Raw genomic sequence first — 20,359 nt, forward strand, 5'->3', positions numbered from 1 at the left:
GGCATCCACAACCTCCTTGAGCAACCTGTTCCAGTGCATCACCACCCTCTGTGTGAAAAACTTCCTCCTAATATCTAACTTAAAGCTTCCCTGCCTCAATTTAAAATCATTTCCCATTGTCCTTGCTGAAGGACAAGGAGAGTCCTACAGCTGGGGAGGAATAACCACATGCGCATCAGAACAGGTGAAGGGATGACCTGTTGGAGAAGTGCTCTGCACATTAGAACCTCAGTGTCCTGGTGGACAACAGGTTGGCTATGAGCCAGCAGTGTGCCAAGAAGACCAATGAGATCTGGGGTGCCATTGGCAGCACGGCTAGCAGGTAGAGAGAGGTGATTACATATGAGTGAGCACACATCTGACTTGATAAATAAAGAGAGTGGAAGACAGAACATTAGCTTCAAAAGTAGGCCCATCTTTCTTCATTGGAATGATATAAACAATTAAGTAACAAATTTGGACTTTAAAAAGGAATATAAAACAGCTCTGAAGGAGTATATCATAATAGGCATGTTCTTGCCATTTCCTAAATTCCGTATCGACAGCTTCATGAAAGTTTTTTTTAACAAAGTAACTTTAATGAATGACAAAGAAAAATCAGCTTCTGTAATAACCTAATGAAGATTTATAATTGCACACTCTAAGTACCTGTACTCACAGACCGTCAATTATAACTGCCAGAAATCATACTGGGTGACATATTAGATTTGATACACAGCAAGAAAATGCAGACATTCATTTACATGAAGATTAGATACGAGCGGAGCAAACCTGAAAAATGTCTTCGACTTTTAACCTTTTCCTTGCAACAGCCAGATAAATACATTTGAATCAACAGAAGTATGAAGACTGGAATACTATTCAAGCTACTCAAGTGCCAAAAATGACAAAGAAAAAATATAAGAAATTCAAAAGCTCAATATATCAAAAAAGTTGCCTTTATGTGGGATCTATACTACTTACTCTACATGGTAATTCCAGTGAGAATGATCATTAAAATTAGTCAACTGTTTTGGAAGGCTCTTCTGAGAATTCACAGCACAAAGAAATTAAGAGCAGAATAAATGTATAGGCAAATTCTTAAAAGAATAATTCTAAGAAACAATACATCACTGGAAGAAGCTTATTAAGAAACTACTACCTTCTCACGTAAATCTTTGCGTCACTGCCTTTGAAGTCTTTAGTATTTTGACTTAACCATTTGTTCTTTTTCTTTTCCATTAACCACCACTAACAGTATCATCTGCAACCAACACATCTTACCCCCATCTTATAGTATCACAAAAATTTTTAACAAGAAATTCATACGTATTAACAGGCTACTACAGTCTAAATTGACAGAGTAATCAAAACAATTGGCAATAGAAATCAACAAACTACTCTCCATTTGGAAGTACCCACCAGGAAGAAATATTAACAAATAATGGGTTATGAATCTCAATATCCAGATTTGGAAAACTTATGCAGAAAACGAGTCCATTTTATATGGCCACCTCTTCATGTATATCACAATGCATTTTCTATCTTACAGAATTCACTGACCTTCTGTTATGGTTTACCCTCCACTATGATGAAATTTTATAGGCCAACAAGAGAAGAAAGAAATCACGTTTTCAAGTTTCATTCATTGCTAACTCCTTTTTTATCCTTAAATAAAAATCACAGCCTTTCACTGATCAGACTTTTCAATAGAAATCAGTTGAAGGACACAGACATCAGAAGCCAATAGAAACTTTCAAGGCTTTATAATCTTATGAAACAAGAAAAAAGATCACAATACCACTTTTCATGATACGGTCTAAAATTGCCAAGAAGAGCTGGCAATAGAACAGTATGTTGCATCACATTTCTTGTGCTTTCCCTTTTCTAATGAAAGCAGAGCGAGTAGAGCTGGGATACCTTAGAAATCCAGTTTGGACTACAAATCCCAGATATGAACAAGTGTAAACAGCATTACAGCTATCAGCACAACCCACAACAATCTCTTTTCAACAGACAGTCTAATACTGTAATGAGAATTCTTTTCTAATCCAGCATTGCTCTGAGACCAGAGAGATCTTGCAAATACTTAGGATGTAATGAAAAATGCTGTTGTTGAACAAGTAGCAGACACCGAAGAAGCCTTATCTAAGAGACTTGAAAGAAACTTTGCAAGAATTCCTAACAGTTGAAACTAGACTGAAAAACAGATGTAAAATTATGACCTAGATTTCAACAGCTTTCAGTAAAAGCAATGGTGGTAATCCTCTTTTCGTGAACAAAAAGCATGGCATTAATGACACCAGCAAAAGAGCACTGCTTATCTTTCAACATTGTGCAACAAATGCAACCCATGACTACAGCTAGGGAACTCACCAAGCAAACCTGATCACTGTTACCCTATCTTTCTGGTCTGCTGCTTACGTTTCCTAATACAAGCTAAAACATCCCATTTGCTTTCTAATACCTTCCAGTGTCAGTTGGGTTCTACCAAGATATTCAGGTAGTAACTAGAAGAATTAAAACAACCCCTTTTGCAAAATAGATTATAAACTATATGGAATCACAATGTTCCAAAATGTTGTAAGAGACTTGCCCTGAAAGTAATACCTCCTATTTTATTATTTTGCCTCACAAAGTCAGAGGTAGATGTTGGCAGCACGTAAGTATGAATCAAGGGTGTGGAACTGAATTCCTCCATGTGGAAAAAGGTATCACCCACTGACATTGAGCAACACTTGCTTAATACTGATGGAGACCAAACAATGGATATGAGCACAGGGAAACAGTGGATGGTGTGTTTCAGCACTGGCGACAGCAACATGAAAGATGAGCCATGTCCTGAATGCCAGGCACAGCTATAATGCGACCAAATGAGGACTGTCTCAATCAGCTGAATGATGCTAATCAGCAGATCATGACCAGGGAACTGTGTGTGGTGCTTAGTATCAGTTTCAATGTGATAGAAACAATGGTGGCAATGTTGGAGTATCAAAGTTTGTGGCAGTTGGGTCCCATGAATGCTCATGTAGCAGGAGAAAGAACATTATATGCAAGTTTGTCAAGACCAACTTATCTAATGCAAAGCTGAGGGTAACAGTTTCCAGGATTGCATCATTACTGGAGATAAAATGAGGTATCACCCCTATGCAAAGTGAGTCCACAGAATGGCAACACGTGAATTCCCTATCAAAGAAAATGTTCAAGGCATAGCCCTCAGTGGGCAAAGTGACATGCAGTAACTTTTGGGATAGAAAGATCACTCTGGATTTCTTGGAACCCAGACTAATCAACAACTTTGACTGCAGCATCTCAATGCTGACTAAGTTGAAGGCTCAAATTTCCAGAGTCAGGCAAGAGAAGGCAACACAATAATAACAGGCCTCATACCAGTCTGAAGACAACACAGCACGTTACCAATCTTGGTGGACTGTCCTAGCACATTCACTGTATAGTCCAAATTTGGTGCCTTCTGACTTTCATTTGCTCGGGCAACATTTCCCTAAGAATGACGTCATCACAGCAGCTGTGAAATAGTGGGTCACCTCCGCTGGTGTGACTTTTACAAACGCAGCATGAAAGCTCTCGTTCACTGCTCCAAAAGTGCACAGCTAATGGTGGTGACCATGCTGAAAAATAGTGTTTTGTAGCTGACTATTTGTCCTATCAAATAGTGTTACTGTGCTTTTAACATCTGTTGTCGTTAGCATAGAAATAAATACAAAGCATTACTTTCAGAGGGACCTTTGCAATGCTGATGCTACGCAAAGGGACAAAAGCAAAGTTCGCATATTGATTTACCCATTGGGTTATAGGTATGAGAAGAGGGGCAATTTATGCCACTTTAAACTTCAGAAATAGAACACTTAAGAAATTTATCTTAAAATGTAGCCCCTGCCACAGTGGTAATTTACATCACTACTCCCAACCATGTTCAGGAGACAGTGTTTTAGGGACCAAGGGCATATCTAACCTAACTCAGTTACATGTACACTATTAAATGAACACTCCCGAAGCTCTGGGATAACAAACAAACAAGATTTTAGACAACCAGAATTCAACCAAGTCTGAGCAAGAATTAATGGCATTTGAGAATGTACTCATCCTCTGGACTACTGGTTGCTGCAGCTTCTCACATCTCACATCCTAGCTGTGACAGGATTCTCCCCCATCAGTCTTTTTGTGCTTTTTGAAATAAAAAGTATGCATCAATGTTTGAGCTATTGTTTGCCTGCATGTATTTCCCCCTCAGATATCACACACAGAGAGAACATTACTCTTTAAGTAAAACACTACTGCCTAAATCTTGTTGCTAGACACTATAGTTATTCAAATCAGACGAAAAATCTTTAAAACTAAGAGATTACTGCTAAGTGAAAAGGTGCTGCTGCAACACAGAACTCAGGAAAGAAACACATCACAAGTTCTTTTTTCTTTTTCTTTTTTTTTTTTTTTTTAAATATGAACTCCTAAAACATACTGCAATGTGCAGCTGTGAGCAGGAAGATAAACAGGTTGCTGGACTGATGGACTATACACATACATGATAATGTGAAAGGGATCATTGCTTACAACTGAATGACACTGCCTACATAAGAAACTTACAGTTTAGATAATAAGCTGTCACTTTATAACCTGCTTAAGCCAACTAATAGGCCTATGAACCACTGTGAATTGCAACTGCACTGCAGCTATTTCCTATCATATCCACTGTTTTAAATCCTTCATTCTATGTTCTATTGTTAAGGGAGCGATATACTTAAAAAAGGAATTGATTTTTGCCATACTTATTTCAATTGAATAACAAAGGAAGCTTTCACTTCATCAAAAATGCAGAAAGTCACAAGTCTGTCCATATACATACATTTGTGAACTTGACCACTAACTAGAAAACAACCTAAATACAATGAATGAACACTATACAGCTTAGAGGTACAATACCAGCCAGCCTTGTTGTCATGCTCAGGACACAAAACCTGTTCCACTTCTGCAGTCGAGAAATCTTGTACTTGCTTGGGATATATGAAGAAATACCTATTTAGGAAGCCAGTTAATAAGGTATTTCTAAAGGAAAATATAATCATCTCCTGAGAAGGTTGAATATCCTGATTAAATACTGTAGTTTAATATATTTTTGCTTAAGCAGTGCAAACTGGTGTGCAAAAGAATAAAATTTTGCAGAATTTTATTTTAACAGAAGTGTCAGATATGAGATGCAGCAAGCATATGTAATGTAACTTCTGTGAAATGCCCAGAACAGTGATTCACATTGTTCAGTAGAAAGAACAAGCACTTGACAAAATCAATTTCACATACTTTGTCTGAATTTCTGTTTGGCTCTGGCAGCCTATTATTTGTCTGGTAAAATTCTTGTAGCCTCTACAGAAATATGTAAAAAGAAGCTGCTTCTACTGGAGAATAAGCATTCTTAAGTAATTTGAATACCAGAAAAATAAAACTGCCATTTGCAGAGGTTTTATTGTGTTGAAAGCTGCCAGAAATAATTGGCTCTTGCAGCAGGAAATTCAGATCAGCTTAAGGTAGTCCAAAATAACATTATCCAAACAAATTCTTTTTTCCTTCCTCCCTATGAAAAGTGCTTCATTGAAAGATTGTATGTATTTCAACAAATTAAATTTTAGCTAACATCTCATAAAGAATGTTTCAAATATGTGATAATATTTACATTTACTGAAAAACAAAAGAGCTTTCTGAAAGCAGCTGCTTGGTTCTTTTGGCTAGATGTCTATCTTGGTGATCTGGGGGAAAAATGAAAGTTCCATGTGCACACTGAAAGCAGTGAAACAAATCTTTAAGTTACACACATAAAAGTTCCTCGATTTTTAGGTACTGACTAAATATCCTATAGCTTTACAAATATTATTACATCTTCAGGATTTGTAAGCAACACCTAAGTTATCATTGGAAAATACTTCATATTTTTAGGGAATTTGTCAGACTAAAACTCACACAATATTCTATTTCTGACTTCTAAAGCAGACAAGAATTATGTGAAAATAATCACAAACAGAACTCTTATCTAAACAAGAATTACACAGAAATCCCATTAGTGTTGGTATAGTCAGAGCAACACTATTCAGAATTTTCATTGAAAAATTCTATATGCTTTTACCCACTGATGATCAAGTCAAAGGGCAACAGTATCAGCTACTAGCTATACAGTGCAAAAGCTCTATTAGCTTTTCACAGCAACACTTCCACTCAGCGTCATAAAGAGGAAAAACAGGATGAATACTAAGATCTGCCCTCAACTTGAAGCAGGACTGAACAAATATTGTTCCCTGGAAAGGACACCAAAAGACAAATCAGCCAACTAAAACAACCACAAATGACAGAAGTAGCTAGTCAAATATTAACATGAGAATGTTCAATAAGATACAGTGCTGTTTCCTCACTTTTGCTAAATGACACATTCAAAGAAACAGAAGTAAGTTTATAGCTACACTGCTATGAAGCTCTATAGAAGGCATGTAGCTTGAAAATTCTGTATTTTAAGCTTTAGCCCAAATAAGGACATATCTATAATTAAATATATATAATTCATTATTATTACAATTACTTATAATACAAATTTGTTGAATTGTGAAAGGTCTTACAAACCATCTTAAGCAGCTTCAAAGTATTCTTTTCATAGCATTTCAAAGTCTCTCACCTATTCAAAGAAGGCAGAAGTGAAATCAGTGCCAAAGCAGAAAGTTTTCTTCTCTCTGGCTGAGTGATGTTATCCATCCGATCAACCCACATCTCAATCATGCTACCAAGAATTTGGTCCAACTGCAATGAGAAATAGTTATATATACTTGAGAGAAGCTGCACCAACAGATGTACTTGGTTTTGCTTCCAATTCTTCTATTAATTATTTATGACAGTGCTCACAGGCCCTGAACCCCCTTACAATTGTAATCTCAAAGTTAAAATTAATTCCCAGACCAGAACATAGATTTAGAAAACTGGATCACTCAGATCACTTCATATTACAACCTCAGAGCACGTAAGTTCACTTTTTTTAAAAACAAAACAAAACAAAAAAACAAAAAACCACTTCACTGGTAGTAATTAAAAAAGAGTCTTTACTTCGAGTGTTTGAAACCCTAGGGTAAGAAAATTAGGAAATCTTCAAAACATAGCAAAACACTTTGGGAAAGGAACTCCAGTGAAAACTGAGCATGCTGAACAAACTTTTCCTAGGAACTACCACAGAAGGATGACAAATCAACCATTATTTCTGGTGCAAAACCCTTGAAGACAGGACAAAAAGAAATTCTCTCCCTGCAGTATCATGCAAACTAAAAGAGCTTATTGGGTCTACTGTGTGATGCAGCAGGATGAAAACTTAGAGACAGCTTAAAATTTCTTATGAGAGGTTTTAAGCAAAATGCATGAAAGTGTAAAATTTGTTACAGGATGTTCAGGAGAAGGAACAAAGCAGGAGAAAGGGAATGTGCTTGGACTGGGTAAGAACAAACATGGAAAGCACAGGAAAAAGTTCTTTCATGTTTTAAGAATGTGACTTCCATATGCAATCCAGCTGAAACACCAAGACAAACATCCTTACCTCCTGGCCTGATTCACATGCCATCTGATTCAAAAGTAATGAAAAAAAACTTGTATTTTGTAGAAGAACTCTACCCATGACCCCCAGATAAGTAGACATCAGCATTGGGTATCTCTGAAATAAAAATAAACCAGAACAAAAAACATATAGTTCAATTAAATATTTTTAAAAATTACAGCATACAGCACACAAATTTATGGAAAATAGTCATAGACATCCTTTATTTAATTTTAATTATAAATTACAATTTGAAATTATCTGAAAACAAAGTATTGAGCAATCATTACCAGAAAATTTTCTGACACAGTATGTAAACTAGCAAATCAGGATCTGCTTATTCCAAAATAGCTACCACAACATGCAAGGTGATGGTAGTTTATGCTAAAAAACCCACATCTTAAAAATGAGCAACATACTATATTGTTAGAAGATCACATTTCAAACTGATTACAGTTTAAAAATACAGTTTACAATTTTAGTAGTATTAAGAAAGGCTTGAATTTCTGAACTTACTTATTTCTGAAAGAACCTATAAGAATCTGTTAAAAACAACTTTGAAATAGTTGCAATCTAAAATGCATAGAGTAATAAACATTTGTTTATTTTTGTTGTCATTTTTCATTTCAAAAGAAGCTACAAATAAATCCAGCATTTAATAACAAAGCAGTAACAATTTTGCAGAATTTCCTACTTGAAAAACAAAATGCCAACATTTACCTGAAAATGTTTATACAAAGGATTGTTCAGACAGTCCCTTTTTTTTGTGTTTTGCACAGCACGAAGTAAAATGCTTAGTATTATTATTATTATTTAAAAATAGTCAAATACTGATATGAGAAGATCTTCAATTTAAAAGCAAAAAAGTGGAATTTTTGATCAAAAGTTAGTAGCACAGAATTTCAGACAGCAGAACTTTTCTCTCCTATTTGCACTGCAAGTTTGAAGCATACTGGATTTTACTGTCTTTTGCACAACATGCAAATTTGTTGAAAGCAGAGAGAAAGAAGAAAGACATCAACGTAAACAAAATCTGAAAGCTGCTTCCATCTCACAAAACCTTCTCACATTCTTCCACACAACTAACGTATTAGTGATGTTGATTAGAAAAAGAAAGTCAAGTCAATCTCCCTCCTGCCTTATTTTTCTCTGGGGCAAATACACTTAAAAAGTAGTATATCATTTTTCAAAAAGCACAAAATGCCTTAACATCTACAAAGAATCTGACTAAATGCTACTGGTGGAATCATAGCACCTTTTTAGTGTTAATAATGAAGGAAAAGCAAAATAAAGCTTGTGGCGTTTTATTAAAACAAAGACTGAATCAGGAAACAGGTGGTGAGTACTCTTCTTCCATTTTTCTACAATTACTTTACCATGTATGAACTTCAAAAATAGCTGTCAGAAATCAATCAAATGGACTTAAAACTAGAGAAAAAAGAGAAATTTAATCATGGAAAACTGAAATGGAAAAGGAAGCTACTTCCCTGTTCAACAGGAAAAGCAAAGAAAGTTACAAAGAGCGACTCTTACCTCCCCATCTATAATCCCCCTGAATACTGATGGTAGAAGAGGCTGAAACATTTGAGGACCCAAAACAGGATTTACTTTTAGGACATTTTCCACAACCTTAAGAACAAAAATAAGTTAAACAAAAAGTGCACATAAAAAAATGTAATTGAAACTTTAAAGACACATTTACTATAAAGCTCTGATAGGAAGTTCACTGTTAAGTATCAACAAAATACAAAACTGCTGAAAGTATATTCTACTTAAGTACACTGCAAACGTGACCTGCTTTCACCCTCATACAGAAATGTCGGAAACTGAAATGTGAAACCAAATCAAGGGTCCACCGAGCCAAGTATATCCTCCTCAGCCACCTCCCAGCTTGGTAAAAGCTGGCAAATCCAGGCCTCGGAAAAGCAGCTTGATGAAGCACATTGGAAGGGAGGAGTCTCAGCAGTTTAAGGCTTATTTCCATACTTAGGTTCTATTGCTTTTTTTGGAGATCCACTGATTAGGAGCTATCACCTCTTTGCATGTGGAAACCAACAGTAAGAGATCACAGATATTTTAAGTACCTGGCACCCCAGTTTTTACATTCTTACCCCTTTGCTTCTCAGCTCTCGCTTTTCCTAGGAGTTGTGAAGTAATTTTATTCTATTACTTTTTGGCCTTCCCCCAGTTGTTTGGGCTCTTTCCATGTATCAAGATGGAGAGCAAAGAGAACGTAGGAACTATGAGCTGCTACCTATCCTCTTCTATGCAGAATGGAGACCGTAGATCTATATACAGACATATAATAGAGTATGAAGCAGGCAATACAAATGTATTTCCCTACATTGTTCATTTCAGTCCTCACTCCCTTCAGTTCAGGGAGATTTCATCAGGGACTCCTCTTGCCCAGTCTGTCCTGAATCTATGTGTATGTAAAAATGGTGGGTTTTTTTGTTTGTTTTTCTCCCTCTAGAACCTTGTTCACACTAGTTTCATTTAATAGTCCCAGTGTCTTTCTCTGAAAGATTTTTTCTCTCAATTCTGACCTTTAACATACTGTTATAATGAGGGAGAAACATAACTTCTCCCCCACCTCATTTCTTAAGGAGCCTAAAGTTTTGGCTAAACAATTTGCTCCTTGTACAGAACCTTTTCAAATCTTTGCTAACACTACTTGCTCCTATTTGATCTTTGCCAAGTTCTACCTGGAAGCTCTTTGAGATGAAGAGACCAGAGCTTTAATAGTATAGAATGCAAGGAAAATCATTAATTTTTCCAGGTGCATGAAAAGATTGTTTTGTTCCCCATTCCTCCAATGTTGTTTGTACAACCAAAGGGATCAATAATGATTTACAGGGTATAGAAGAAATAGAAACAGAGATTAGGCAATTATCTACCTTTTCATATGAAGATTAGAAATGCTCCAAATTAATTTAGGTTACTAATACACAAGGACGATTTGAAATTTTTTGAGGATTGAATCACTTCTTAATGTTTCATTTTGATTCAAGTAATGGTAAATATATTTTTTTGTGGATTCTGACAACTTTTATAACTAATCAGTCAGTTAAACTTTGCCTATTTATTTTCTAATTATAAATATGAATACCTTTAATGTCATGCTTTGGTAGTCCTCTCTATTTTACAATTCAACCAGAATTGAACAACCTAGATTGGCCTTTTTCCAACTTCATAAATTAAGTGACATTCACAATCAAGTTACTTGGATCCAAACACAGTTCTTTTTTGTGGCCCCAGTGTCCTCGAGGTTTTGTAAAGATAGCATAATAATTGCCCGACAAGGATTGATCACATGGCTGTTGAAATGCGCTGCTACCATGCTCTAGAAAAACCTACTTCCATAGGAATACAAGTCCTCACTGACCTCCTTTCTTTAGTGATCTACATATAGTGGGAAAGATTTCATGGACTCGTAATCTAAATCCCTCCATAAAGTGGACACAAATTACTTTAGAATTATATTAAGAAAAATACCTTGGAACCATATGACTTAAAGAAAGCATTACAAAGATGGTACAGGAACTGCATATCGGATGATTTATTTTTATTTCTTTACAGTGCTGTATTTGGGATCACACTATCCTTCTCTGGGTAAAAATTATGCATGTAGGGTCTTTTTTTTTTTTTTAAATATATATGTACTTGGCTCCCAATATACACATCTTATATATAGTTTAAGAAACTCCAGTAATATTAAACATTAAATAAACTGTTTTCATCCACCTGTTCTTTATTCATCAAATTTTAAAATATTACTTAATTCTGAGAAAAGTCTTGCAAGAATACAGATGCTTGCAGCTGAAGACTTAAGTATTTAACATTTTCTCTGTACTCTACCTTCAAAGCTTGAACTTGACCTTCAGTAGTTATGTCCTTTAAGAGTTCACAAAACGATCGACACAAGTCAACAGCATATGTCTGAAATTAGAAGATGAATGAGTTATTATATGTTTTATATTAACACAAATTTTGAAACAATCTCAGTGAATTTTCTTATAGACAAGGATTGAAGATATGACATTTCTTGATAAAACTTATGATCATAACTTTAATCTGTTAAACTCAACAGAATAACAATTACTACTCTGCAAAGGACCTTTTCAGGCAGGAAACTAATTAATTAGTCACAGTAATTCTATTCTTTCTGAAATCTGATTTTATTGAGTGTTCACCATGTGCCATAAAGATAAATCCAAATAGCATGCTTATAAATACACAAATGAACAGATGTATAAATGTTGGTATATGTCTGATGCTAGTAAGTCTACGGTGACATTTAAAAAATGGCAATATACCTGTAAAAACTCTGTTGATGATAAGAAAACATAGGCGTTGATGATCTTGAAGCAATTTTTGAGGTTTTCTGAACTCAGCTCTGGAAAATAAAATAAATAATAAAATAAATAAAATAAATAAATAAATAAATCAGAAACTCATAGTCAAACTGAAGTACTACTAAAATAGTTGATTTCCAAAAATTAGAAAAAAAAAAAAAAAAGTTGTTAGACTAAGCACCACTCACGTTTTGTCTTCCTGCCAGGAAAATCACAAAAAAGATTATCAAGTTCAGCTATCATACTTTCAGATGCAAGCACAAGAAATCCTGTAATTTCCAAACTTAATTCTAATCAAGAAAAAAAACAAAAATGAAGTTTTGGTTGTGATAATTGGCTAAGAAAGACAGAACAAATGAAACATGCTCTCAAGAGACCTGCAATTATTTAAAAATCATCTATCCTATTTGCATCCATATATTTCAGTCAGTAAATGCTGAGTAGAATGAGTGAAGTAATGACTGCAAGCCTGATCTTCTCAGCCAACAAGTCAAATTAAGTGGCATTCAGCTTTTAGACTAAAATATACTGAGCATTAGGCCATATCTTGAGTACTTCAGTAAGGAAAGCACATAGATTTAAGAAATGGTATACAGCAACAGTTTTTAAGAAAGAGACGGAAAAACAAATACCCTCAGGCAGCATCTGAAACACTGCTTAAAAAAAAAAAAAAAAAAAATCAGAACAATAACAAAATTCATAGCAAAAATAAAAAGTTTCAAATCTTCACAAGAAGTTTGATGCTAGTGCCAACAGACAACAGCCTTCACTGTCTGAGAACAAAACAGAACACCAAAACACTTTCAACAGCTTGCTACATTTCCTTAAAAACAGTCTGAGAGAGACTTTTCTTGGTGAATTAAGCAGAGTCCTATTCTGCTTATTTAATATTCTGGTAAAAAAAAAAAATCAGGGAGAACAGGGAAAGATTTTAATAGAAATTTCTGTCAGAATTCCTAATCAAATTAAACAAGCAGTGACAGCTGGCTAAGAGCTGATGTGTGTTTCACAGCTTAAATGCATGCAGTCTACATGAAGCCATGGCTTACACCTACTGATGAATGTAAAGGAAAAATTTCAAAAAAAATACTCTATGACAGAAACTACAGTTGGTTTTCCATTATAACACTGGAAAAGTTCTACGGAGTTTTAACAGTTTATTCTTTTTACAATTAGAAGGAAAATAAGAAAACCTTCAGTTATCTGAAGAGATAGAGAACTAGAAAACTCTGAATGCATAACTATTTTAATACTTCAGCATTTCCATAGGTTATGCTTAGTCATTGCTCACTTTGAATATTTAAATATCCTGACTTGAAGAGAGATGAATTTTTAAGAAATCCATCCAACGCTTTGATCAAAATACTCTTAAATACTCTTAAAACTCTTAAATAACTACTCAGCCTTAGCTCTATAACTAAGTCTCACAGTCATCAATGATCACGATATTTTCAGGAAGGATATGAATGAGGGATACTAGAAATAATGTAGCTTTTATAATTACAAAGTTTCATAAAAGTATCATCTCAACACTACGTTGTCATATTTGTAATATGTGGAAGTAGTTCAGTCAGACTCCCCTGATGTAAATAACAGAATTGCAGGTCAGTATGTACCAAAATTGCTCTTGTTTTCCAGCCAATACATCCATTGTTTCGGCCCATGGAAATCAAAATTTTTGCTGGAAGGATACTCAGAAAACAGAAGTTTCTCAGAAAAACCATCAAGAAGTAAAGTAGTTAAAGAAGAAAATTGGTTTATAACTACACATTGCAAGGGCTGTTGTGCATTCACCACTCAACTCCATCTCTGATTGAAAAAACATTGACAAAGGCCTGTATAAAATCTCACCTGAAGGAAAACTGGCCCAATTTAACTATATTATCTATGCTGTTGCATAATGCAGCAACTTTTAATAATGAGAACAAGGTACAAGGCAAAACAACAACTTAATTTCAGTGCTGTTTACCAACCATAATTTCAAAAATACATGGAGTTTGAAAATTTCCTATATAGTTATTGGCTGAATTATGGAAAACCTAATTAAAAGTTTAATTCTTCAGACTGGAAATCACTGTGATTTTAAATAGAGCAGACAAAATACTCCATTGATCCATATCAGAAAACTCAAAATTTTGTGTTAAAATTTCTAGGAATTCTTTAAAAATCTCAAAATGATAAACTGAAATTTGTCTCTTCAGTACAAAGAAGCTTCAATCTATTTATAAACAAAAACAAAAAAACCACAACTCCAGCAAGTACATAAAAATATTAAAGAAGATAGGATAGACAAACAGAAACCTTATTCTTCCTTTTTGAATACTTAAAATTTTGCTAACTTTTTGCAGCCACAGTGGCATTAATTAATGCATGAACACTCCTGACAGTAGGAAATAAAAAAACACAAAAACTTTATTAGTAAAAGACTCACCAAGAAGGGCAGACATGTTCTGAAATATTCTCAGGAGCTCAGGTGTAAGACATGGACTATTCTCCAGTGTCACTAACCTAAGAATAGATTAAATGAAATACTTCATATGACTTATGAAAAACATTAATTGCTTTGGCAGATGTAAAGTATCGTACCTTCTAAGAACCATGAATAACTATAACAATTGCTTGAAACATATTTCAAATCTAGTCTCAGTTCTTTAAAGCATATGTGCTGGGTGAGGCTATGCTCATGCCAAGAGCAGGAACGCCGTTCTGATGTGTTTTGCTGTTGTAAGGACAACATTTGCAGTGCTACACACTTCCAAGGAACAGCTGTTGTGGCAAACAGTTCAAGTCTTCAATTTTTTTCCCTGCATTGTTTTTAGGTCTAAAATAATACACTGATTATCATAAAATGACAACCATATAGTTCCACAATTTATATAAACTTAAAATTCCTCACATTTGAGAAGGGTAACTATGCATGAAATTCATGCTTAAAGCCACAGCAATGTATTCCAGTTTGTGTTCAGATCTAGGTGTGGGATTATTGTATTTATACAAAATGGCCAAGTTGGAAGGGACCCAAGGATCACTAATCTCTAACATCCCTACCACAGGCAGAGCCACCAACCTCCAACATTTAATACTAGACCAGGTTGCCCAAGGCCCCATCCAACCAGATATATGCTATGTAAATATCTTAGCTGGCCTCCTGCTCTTCTTTTAAGAAGCAGTTAGAATCCCACCAATGTCTGCCAGCTCCATCCCATATCACTCTGACGCTCTAGAACAAGGGTCTACATTTCAGTTGCTGCTAAGTGACAGGTACTTGTCTGGGTCTCCATTATGGTGCAGCAACAGGAAACTGGGCTAACCACTACCTGTTCAGGGCCACTTGTGGGCTACAGGTTGGACATACCTGCTCTGGAACATCATAAAAAACCATGCATACAATCTCCAGCATAGGCATTGGAATAATCATCTCAAGATCAATATTAGTAACACAGAAGTCCTGATCTGGTATCTTAAGCCTCATGTTAAGTTTTGTGAACATAATGCACTTCACATTTGTTTCCCTCTCACCGACAGCATTATAAACCTTAGTTTTGCCTTATATAAAACTGATCTTTTAGGGGTTTGGCATTTGAACTACAACTGTTCATCTACAATTCTGATCTCAGGAATCCCTTGCTATTTCAAGACTAACTCAATATATTCCTATTCAACTGGAAAATTATATTGTGCTGAATTTGGACTAGTAACAGTTTCCTCCCTTCAGAGGGTCAGCTGCATCAGAAACATCAGCAATTAGCCCTATGGCAAGCTGATTATAGTACCACATTTAATTCTCAGCCACAAGAGAGCATGAGAATTTTTTAAAGTAACTTCTGTATTTTATCCATGTGAACTCCAGTATCTCTTCCATCAACCAGTTCTGATAATCAGTGGGTAATTGTGCTCAAGTCAAGTGTGTCAAATTGTTAGTTTGTATACATATTAGAGTGTCAGCTTTGTCTTGCTGTTTATTACCAATATAAAACCATAGCTTGCTATGAACTATGTGAAAATGGATCTCCTACTGAACTAGTTAATTTTAATCATGTTTCTGTTACTGACTTCTTAACTTCCATTGTTCTGAGAAAATATATAAGATGATGTTGAGCTAAGTTATCCAGAACATAAACAAAAGCTTTAACTGTATTAAGAGTTATGTTCTTTCTTTTCTTCTGGGGATATAAAAAAAAAAAAAAGAATTAAACACTTACAATTAGGAATAAAATATTCTTACCACAACTCTAAACCATCTTCCAGAAGATAGACATGTGGAGGCTGGGAAACATCAGTACTTAACTGAATAATTGGAAGTAGAAAAGGATAGAGATTTTTGCTTTCTGCTCCCAGGCCCTATAAAAGTAAATAACATTTTTTTAAAAAGGTGAAATGCTTCAAAAACCTCAACTTAAGCATTTTCAGAATAGAACTGAAAAAGATATGTGATACTGTTCTATTCATATGCGTAAACATCCATTTAAGAAATCAGACACCGAACTTCATTTCATACATGAAAATGCTTGAGATTTCTCTCAATAAGTCTTCAGTTGTTTGTTTGCATGTTTTCTGGGTGTTTTTTTGTTTGTTTGTTTGTTTTTTTGAGAAAAAGCAGCTTATTAACAGTCTGCAAGAAGAAAGTTCTAAACTCTTGTTTCCCTAAATAAGATTCACTGGTCATACTCCTTCTCAGAAAAGCCACAGCTCTCACAAGTAGTGAATGAGTAAATGCCTAAATTACATTAAAGATCAAGAAAGAAATTAATCTTTGGACCTCGGCACAGTTTAAAACTTTTTATACGTTCTGAGAATCAGGAGAAGGACTTATCTTTCTCTTATTGTCAAGCAAAGATTCACAGATTGATAACAAGTTTCTGGTTGTTTTTATTGGGTTGTTTTTTGCTTGGATGATTTTTTGGGGGGTCAAGGTAACCACTCAAATTGAAACTCATTTTATGGAGATTTGAATTGGAAACTACCACTAATTTTTTGCAGAATCATTACCTAAGAAAACTGAGCTCATCAGTGAGCTCATGGTGCTTCATGCCATCAATCAGAACATATAGATGGGCTTGGGATCTAGGAATTTAATTGACCATGGATACCACTGCACAGCTCATCTGTGAATGTGAAACATATGCTGTATCTAAGGAAGGTAAGCAGCTAAGACCTTTTTGGTGTGGAGGAGAATGACTGAAGTATGAACACAAGGATGCCTGGCAGGTGGATTACATCAGACAAACTCACCATGGCAAATGTCATGTGCTTACAATGGCGGAAGCAACCACTGGATGGCTGGCAAAAGATCTCATGCCCCATGCTATCACCCAAAACACTACCCTGGATCTTGAAAAGCAAGTCTATAGGCAACTACAGGCAACTGTAAACAATAGGTAAAACTATGGGGTGGTGAGGTGCTGGAATGGGTTGCCCAGGAGCTTGTGGATGTGCTGTCCCTGGAGATTTTCAAGGCCACAATGGAAGGCACTATGGGCAACCTGATCAAATACTTGATCTAGCAGTTAGCAAATCTGCCTGTGCTGGGGTTGCTGGAACTTGATGGTTCTTGAGAGCCCTTCTGACCCAAGTCATTCTATGATTCTGTGAAATACTTAATGTTGTTATATACCAACAACATATTCTGGTAATATTAAGTTTAATACAACTTGCTGACTTGCTGAAAAAGAGATCATCAAAAAACTGCAGGAGAAAAAAAATGGTATGAGAATCGCTATCTTCACTTCTCTTCCCAGCATTATTACTTTTTTATTATTGCATCTAGATGTACTTGTTAACAAAGGCAAGGTGACGGTAGTTTCTACTGAAAGACACTTTGATAGGTCTGACTATTCCATTTCAAAACATATTGAAAAAGAGAAGATATTCAAGTACGCTCAAAAATGAAGCTTATGAGTACAGATGAATTCTCAAAAGAAGAAAAAAAGCCTGAAACAGAAATACAATTGTATGTGATACAAATCTACTATATAACAAAGTAGGTTCAAAACTGCTATTATCTCTATTCCATAAAACACAAGCACAAAGCACAAGAGAACATAAAAGCTGGGAAACTTATGAAGAGATAAGGTATTTTTTCCCACATGCTACATAAAAATAAAAAAATTATACTGGATGAGGTTGTACAGTAAAAAGTCAATGGTAAAAACAAATAGTCAACAATAGAAGGGTTAAAATGCTAAATATACATGTTGATCCATAATTAGTTAATGCCAAAGGAAACTCATAAAGACATTAAGACAAAATGTTAGAATTTAAAGAAACATTTGATGATAAGCTGAATTAAAACCCAAATTTTAAAAAGCCACACTATCCATGTAGTTCATCTGTTGGCCTGTGATTTAGAAACTGCTTATTTTCTGCATAAAGTATGCAAAAAGGAATGTCGAATCCCCAAGAGCTGAATGGAACACAATGGGAAAAAGAGATGCACCTCCACTACAGAATCAAGTCTGAACCATATATTCTGTTTAAGAAGAGATTGACTTCTTAATGCCTTACAGGAAATGAAGACAGAACGAGCTGTTTGATGGACAATAAAAGAGGTTCAATTGTAAGACTGCAAAGATCAAAATTTCAATCCTCCAGAACACAAGCAAATCTGATTACAGAACTGCATTTCCTGAACAAGCCTCAAGAAGCAAAACAGTTAATGTTTAACATTAACCATGATTATCTCCATTATTGCAGCACCATGTTTTTATTTTAAGAAAATAACATGCAGCATTTATGAACAACAGCAATATGAACAGCATTTAGAAATAGTATTTAAAACCAAAGTATATCTAAACATTACATATTTATTTATATAAACATATATAAAAAACATGATACATACAAAACACAGGCAACTCTCCTTCAGGAGTACTGAAGGAGACATAAGCAATTTTGTTGCTTTTGACACCTTACCTGAACAAGATGGATTAAGGTAGTTAGAATGGCACATCGTAACATATTGTGCTCCTCACTCTGTTTCCAAAGAAGAGGTAAATACTGAACCAAACATCCTACATACGGTCGTATCTGAAATTCAGTACACAAACGTGTTTCTTAACATGTGAAACAAGGTCATTAATTTATCCCCAAAATTGTTTCTGATATTTAAGAGCTACTTTTGTCATAGTAAAAAAATACATCTGCTTTAATTTACTTTCCTCTTCCTAAAACCGTATTCTTTACTATGCAATTGAGCTGATTTCTGATTGAACAGTGGTTTAAATACACCATCCAATCTATAGCAAACTATTGATAACAATAATGCTTATGTAGAAAACAGGGAACAAACTATAACTTAAGTTGGTAACTGAAGACGTTTCCTTTTCATTATGATACACATCTTTATTACAACACAGTTACTGACCAGATGCAATCTCAGGAAAAAAAACAATCCTTTTAGATCTAAATGTGGTTGCAGAGTGCCACTGTACAAGAAACTTTTGAACACACTAGGTGTCCACACTAGGACATTAATCTAAAGCTGTTAAAATATTACATTCACCACCATCATGTTTTTGGAAGAAAAAGGAATTCAGTAAAGAACCACATACTCTGAGCTTTACACAAAATATTCATGAAGTCACCTATTATACATTTTTAATATATTTCTATTCACTCAACATCTATAAGCGGAATAATTCACAAGTTGAGTTCTGTTTTCAGTATTCTTCTTTGTTTTCTGAATTAAGCATTTTATGATTCCTAAAAACTATGCCTATAACAGTATTTTCACGCTCTGATATAATTAAAGTATTTCATATTCAATACAATAGCTACAAGAGTAACATCAAAATTTAACTGGTTTTATGTATCTGAATTTTTAAATACAGAAACTGTTATATCCTATACACTTTTAAATACAGAAACAATTACATCCTATACACCCAAATCACTTATTTTAAATCCAAGAAGCTTTCAAAAACAGTGAAAAATACGTCTATTCTTGCTTTTTTTCTTTTTGTAAGTGATTCCATATAGATCAAAATTGAGACAAGTATTTGAAAGAAATTATACATAATTTTTAATGGAAATTACAATAAATGAGTCACTACTTCCCACTCATTTTTTCTTCAATAAGTTAATTATCAATGCCAGCTCCAGGGAGAAACACAGAATCACTGGAGTGCTACATCTACCCTGCGATAAAGACAAAAATGGAAAGGAAATCACCAACGCCACTCCCTCTGAAACAACAGCCACCCACTAGCTCTTCTCACAGTTAGGATAAAACGACAGTATTTCTTTCAAAAGCAATGACTGCAGAATTGCCATCCTTGGAGATTTTCAGAATTCAGCTAGATACAGTCCTGAATAATCTGACATTAATCATGATGTGAGCAAACACTGGATTACATAACAAGCAGACGCTTGTCCTAACCGAAATTTTTCTGCTATGCTCTACAATAACTTAAATTAGAATTAAGTACTACAGAAGACAAACAGATTAACATTA

At 34.8% G+C, this 20,359-nt stretch overlaps 1 protein-coding gene across 3 annotated transcripts in view; it reads right to left on the minus strand.

Annotated features, from left to right (window-relative positions):
- IPO11 (importin 11) overlaps window positions 1-20,359 on the minus strand; it is an 85,957-nt gene that overhangs the window by 20,051 nt on the left and 45,547 nt on the right. For all 3 annotated transcript variants that reach the window (XM_052670416.1, XM_052670414.1, XM_052670415.1), the window contains 8 exons: window positions 18,820-18,933; window positions 16,133-16,248; window positions 14,339-14,415; window positions 11,869-11,948; window positions 11,411-11,491; window positions 9,086-9,181; window positions 7,556-7,669; window positions 6,653-6,774 (listed from right to left, as the gene is read on the minus strand). In XM_052670416.1, the coding sequence (XP_052526376.1) occupies window positions 6,653-6,774; window positions 7,556-7,669; window positions 9,086-9,181; window positions 11,411-11,491; window positions 11,869-11,948; window positions 14,339-14,415; window positions 16,133-16,248; window positions 18,820-18,933 (800 nt within the window). The remainder of the gene's footprint in view (window positions 1-6,652; window positions 6,775-7,555; window positions 7,670-9,085; window positions 9,182-11,410; window positions 11,492-11,868; window positions 11,949-14,338; window positions 14,416-16,132; window positions 16,249-18,819; window positions 18,934-20,359) is intronic.

The sequence above is a fragment of the Tympanuchus pallidicinctus genome, unplaced genomic scaffold, assembly GCF_026119805.1.
Source record: "Tympanuchus pallidicinctus isolate F22 unplaced genomic scaffold, pur_lepc_1.0 scaffold9, whole genome shotgun sequence".
Classification (NCBI taxonomy): Eukaryota; Metazoa; Chordata; class Aves; order Galliformes; family Phasianidae; genus Tympanuchus; species Tympanuchus pallidicinctus.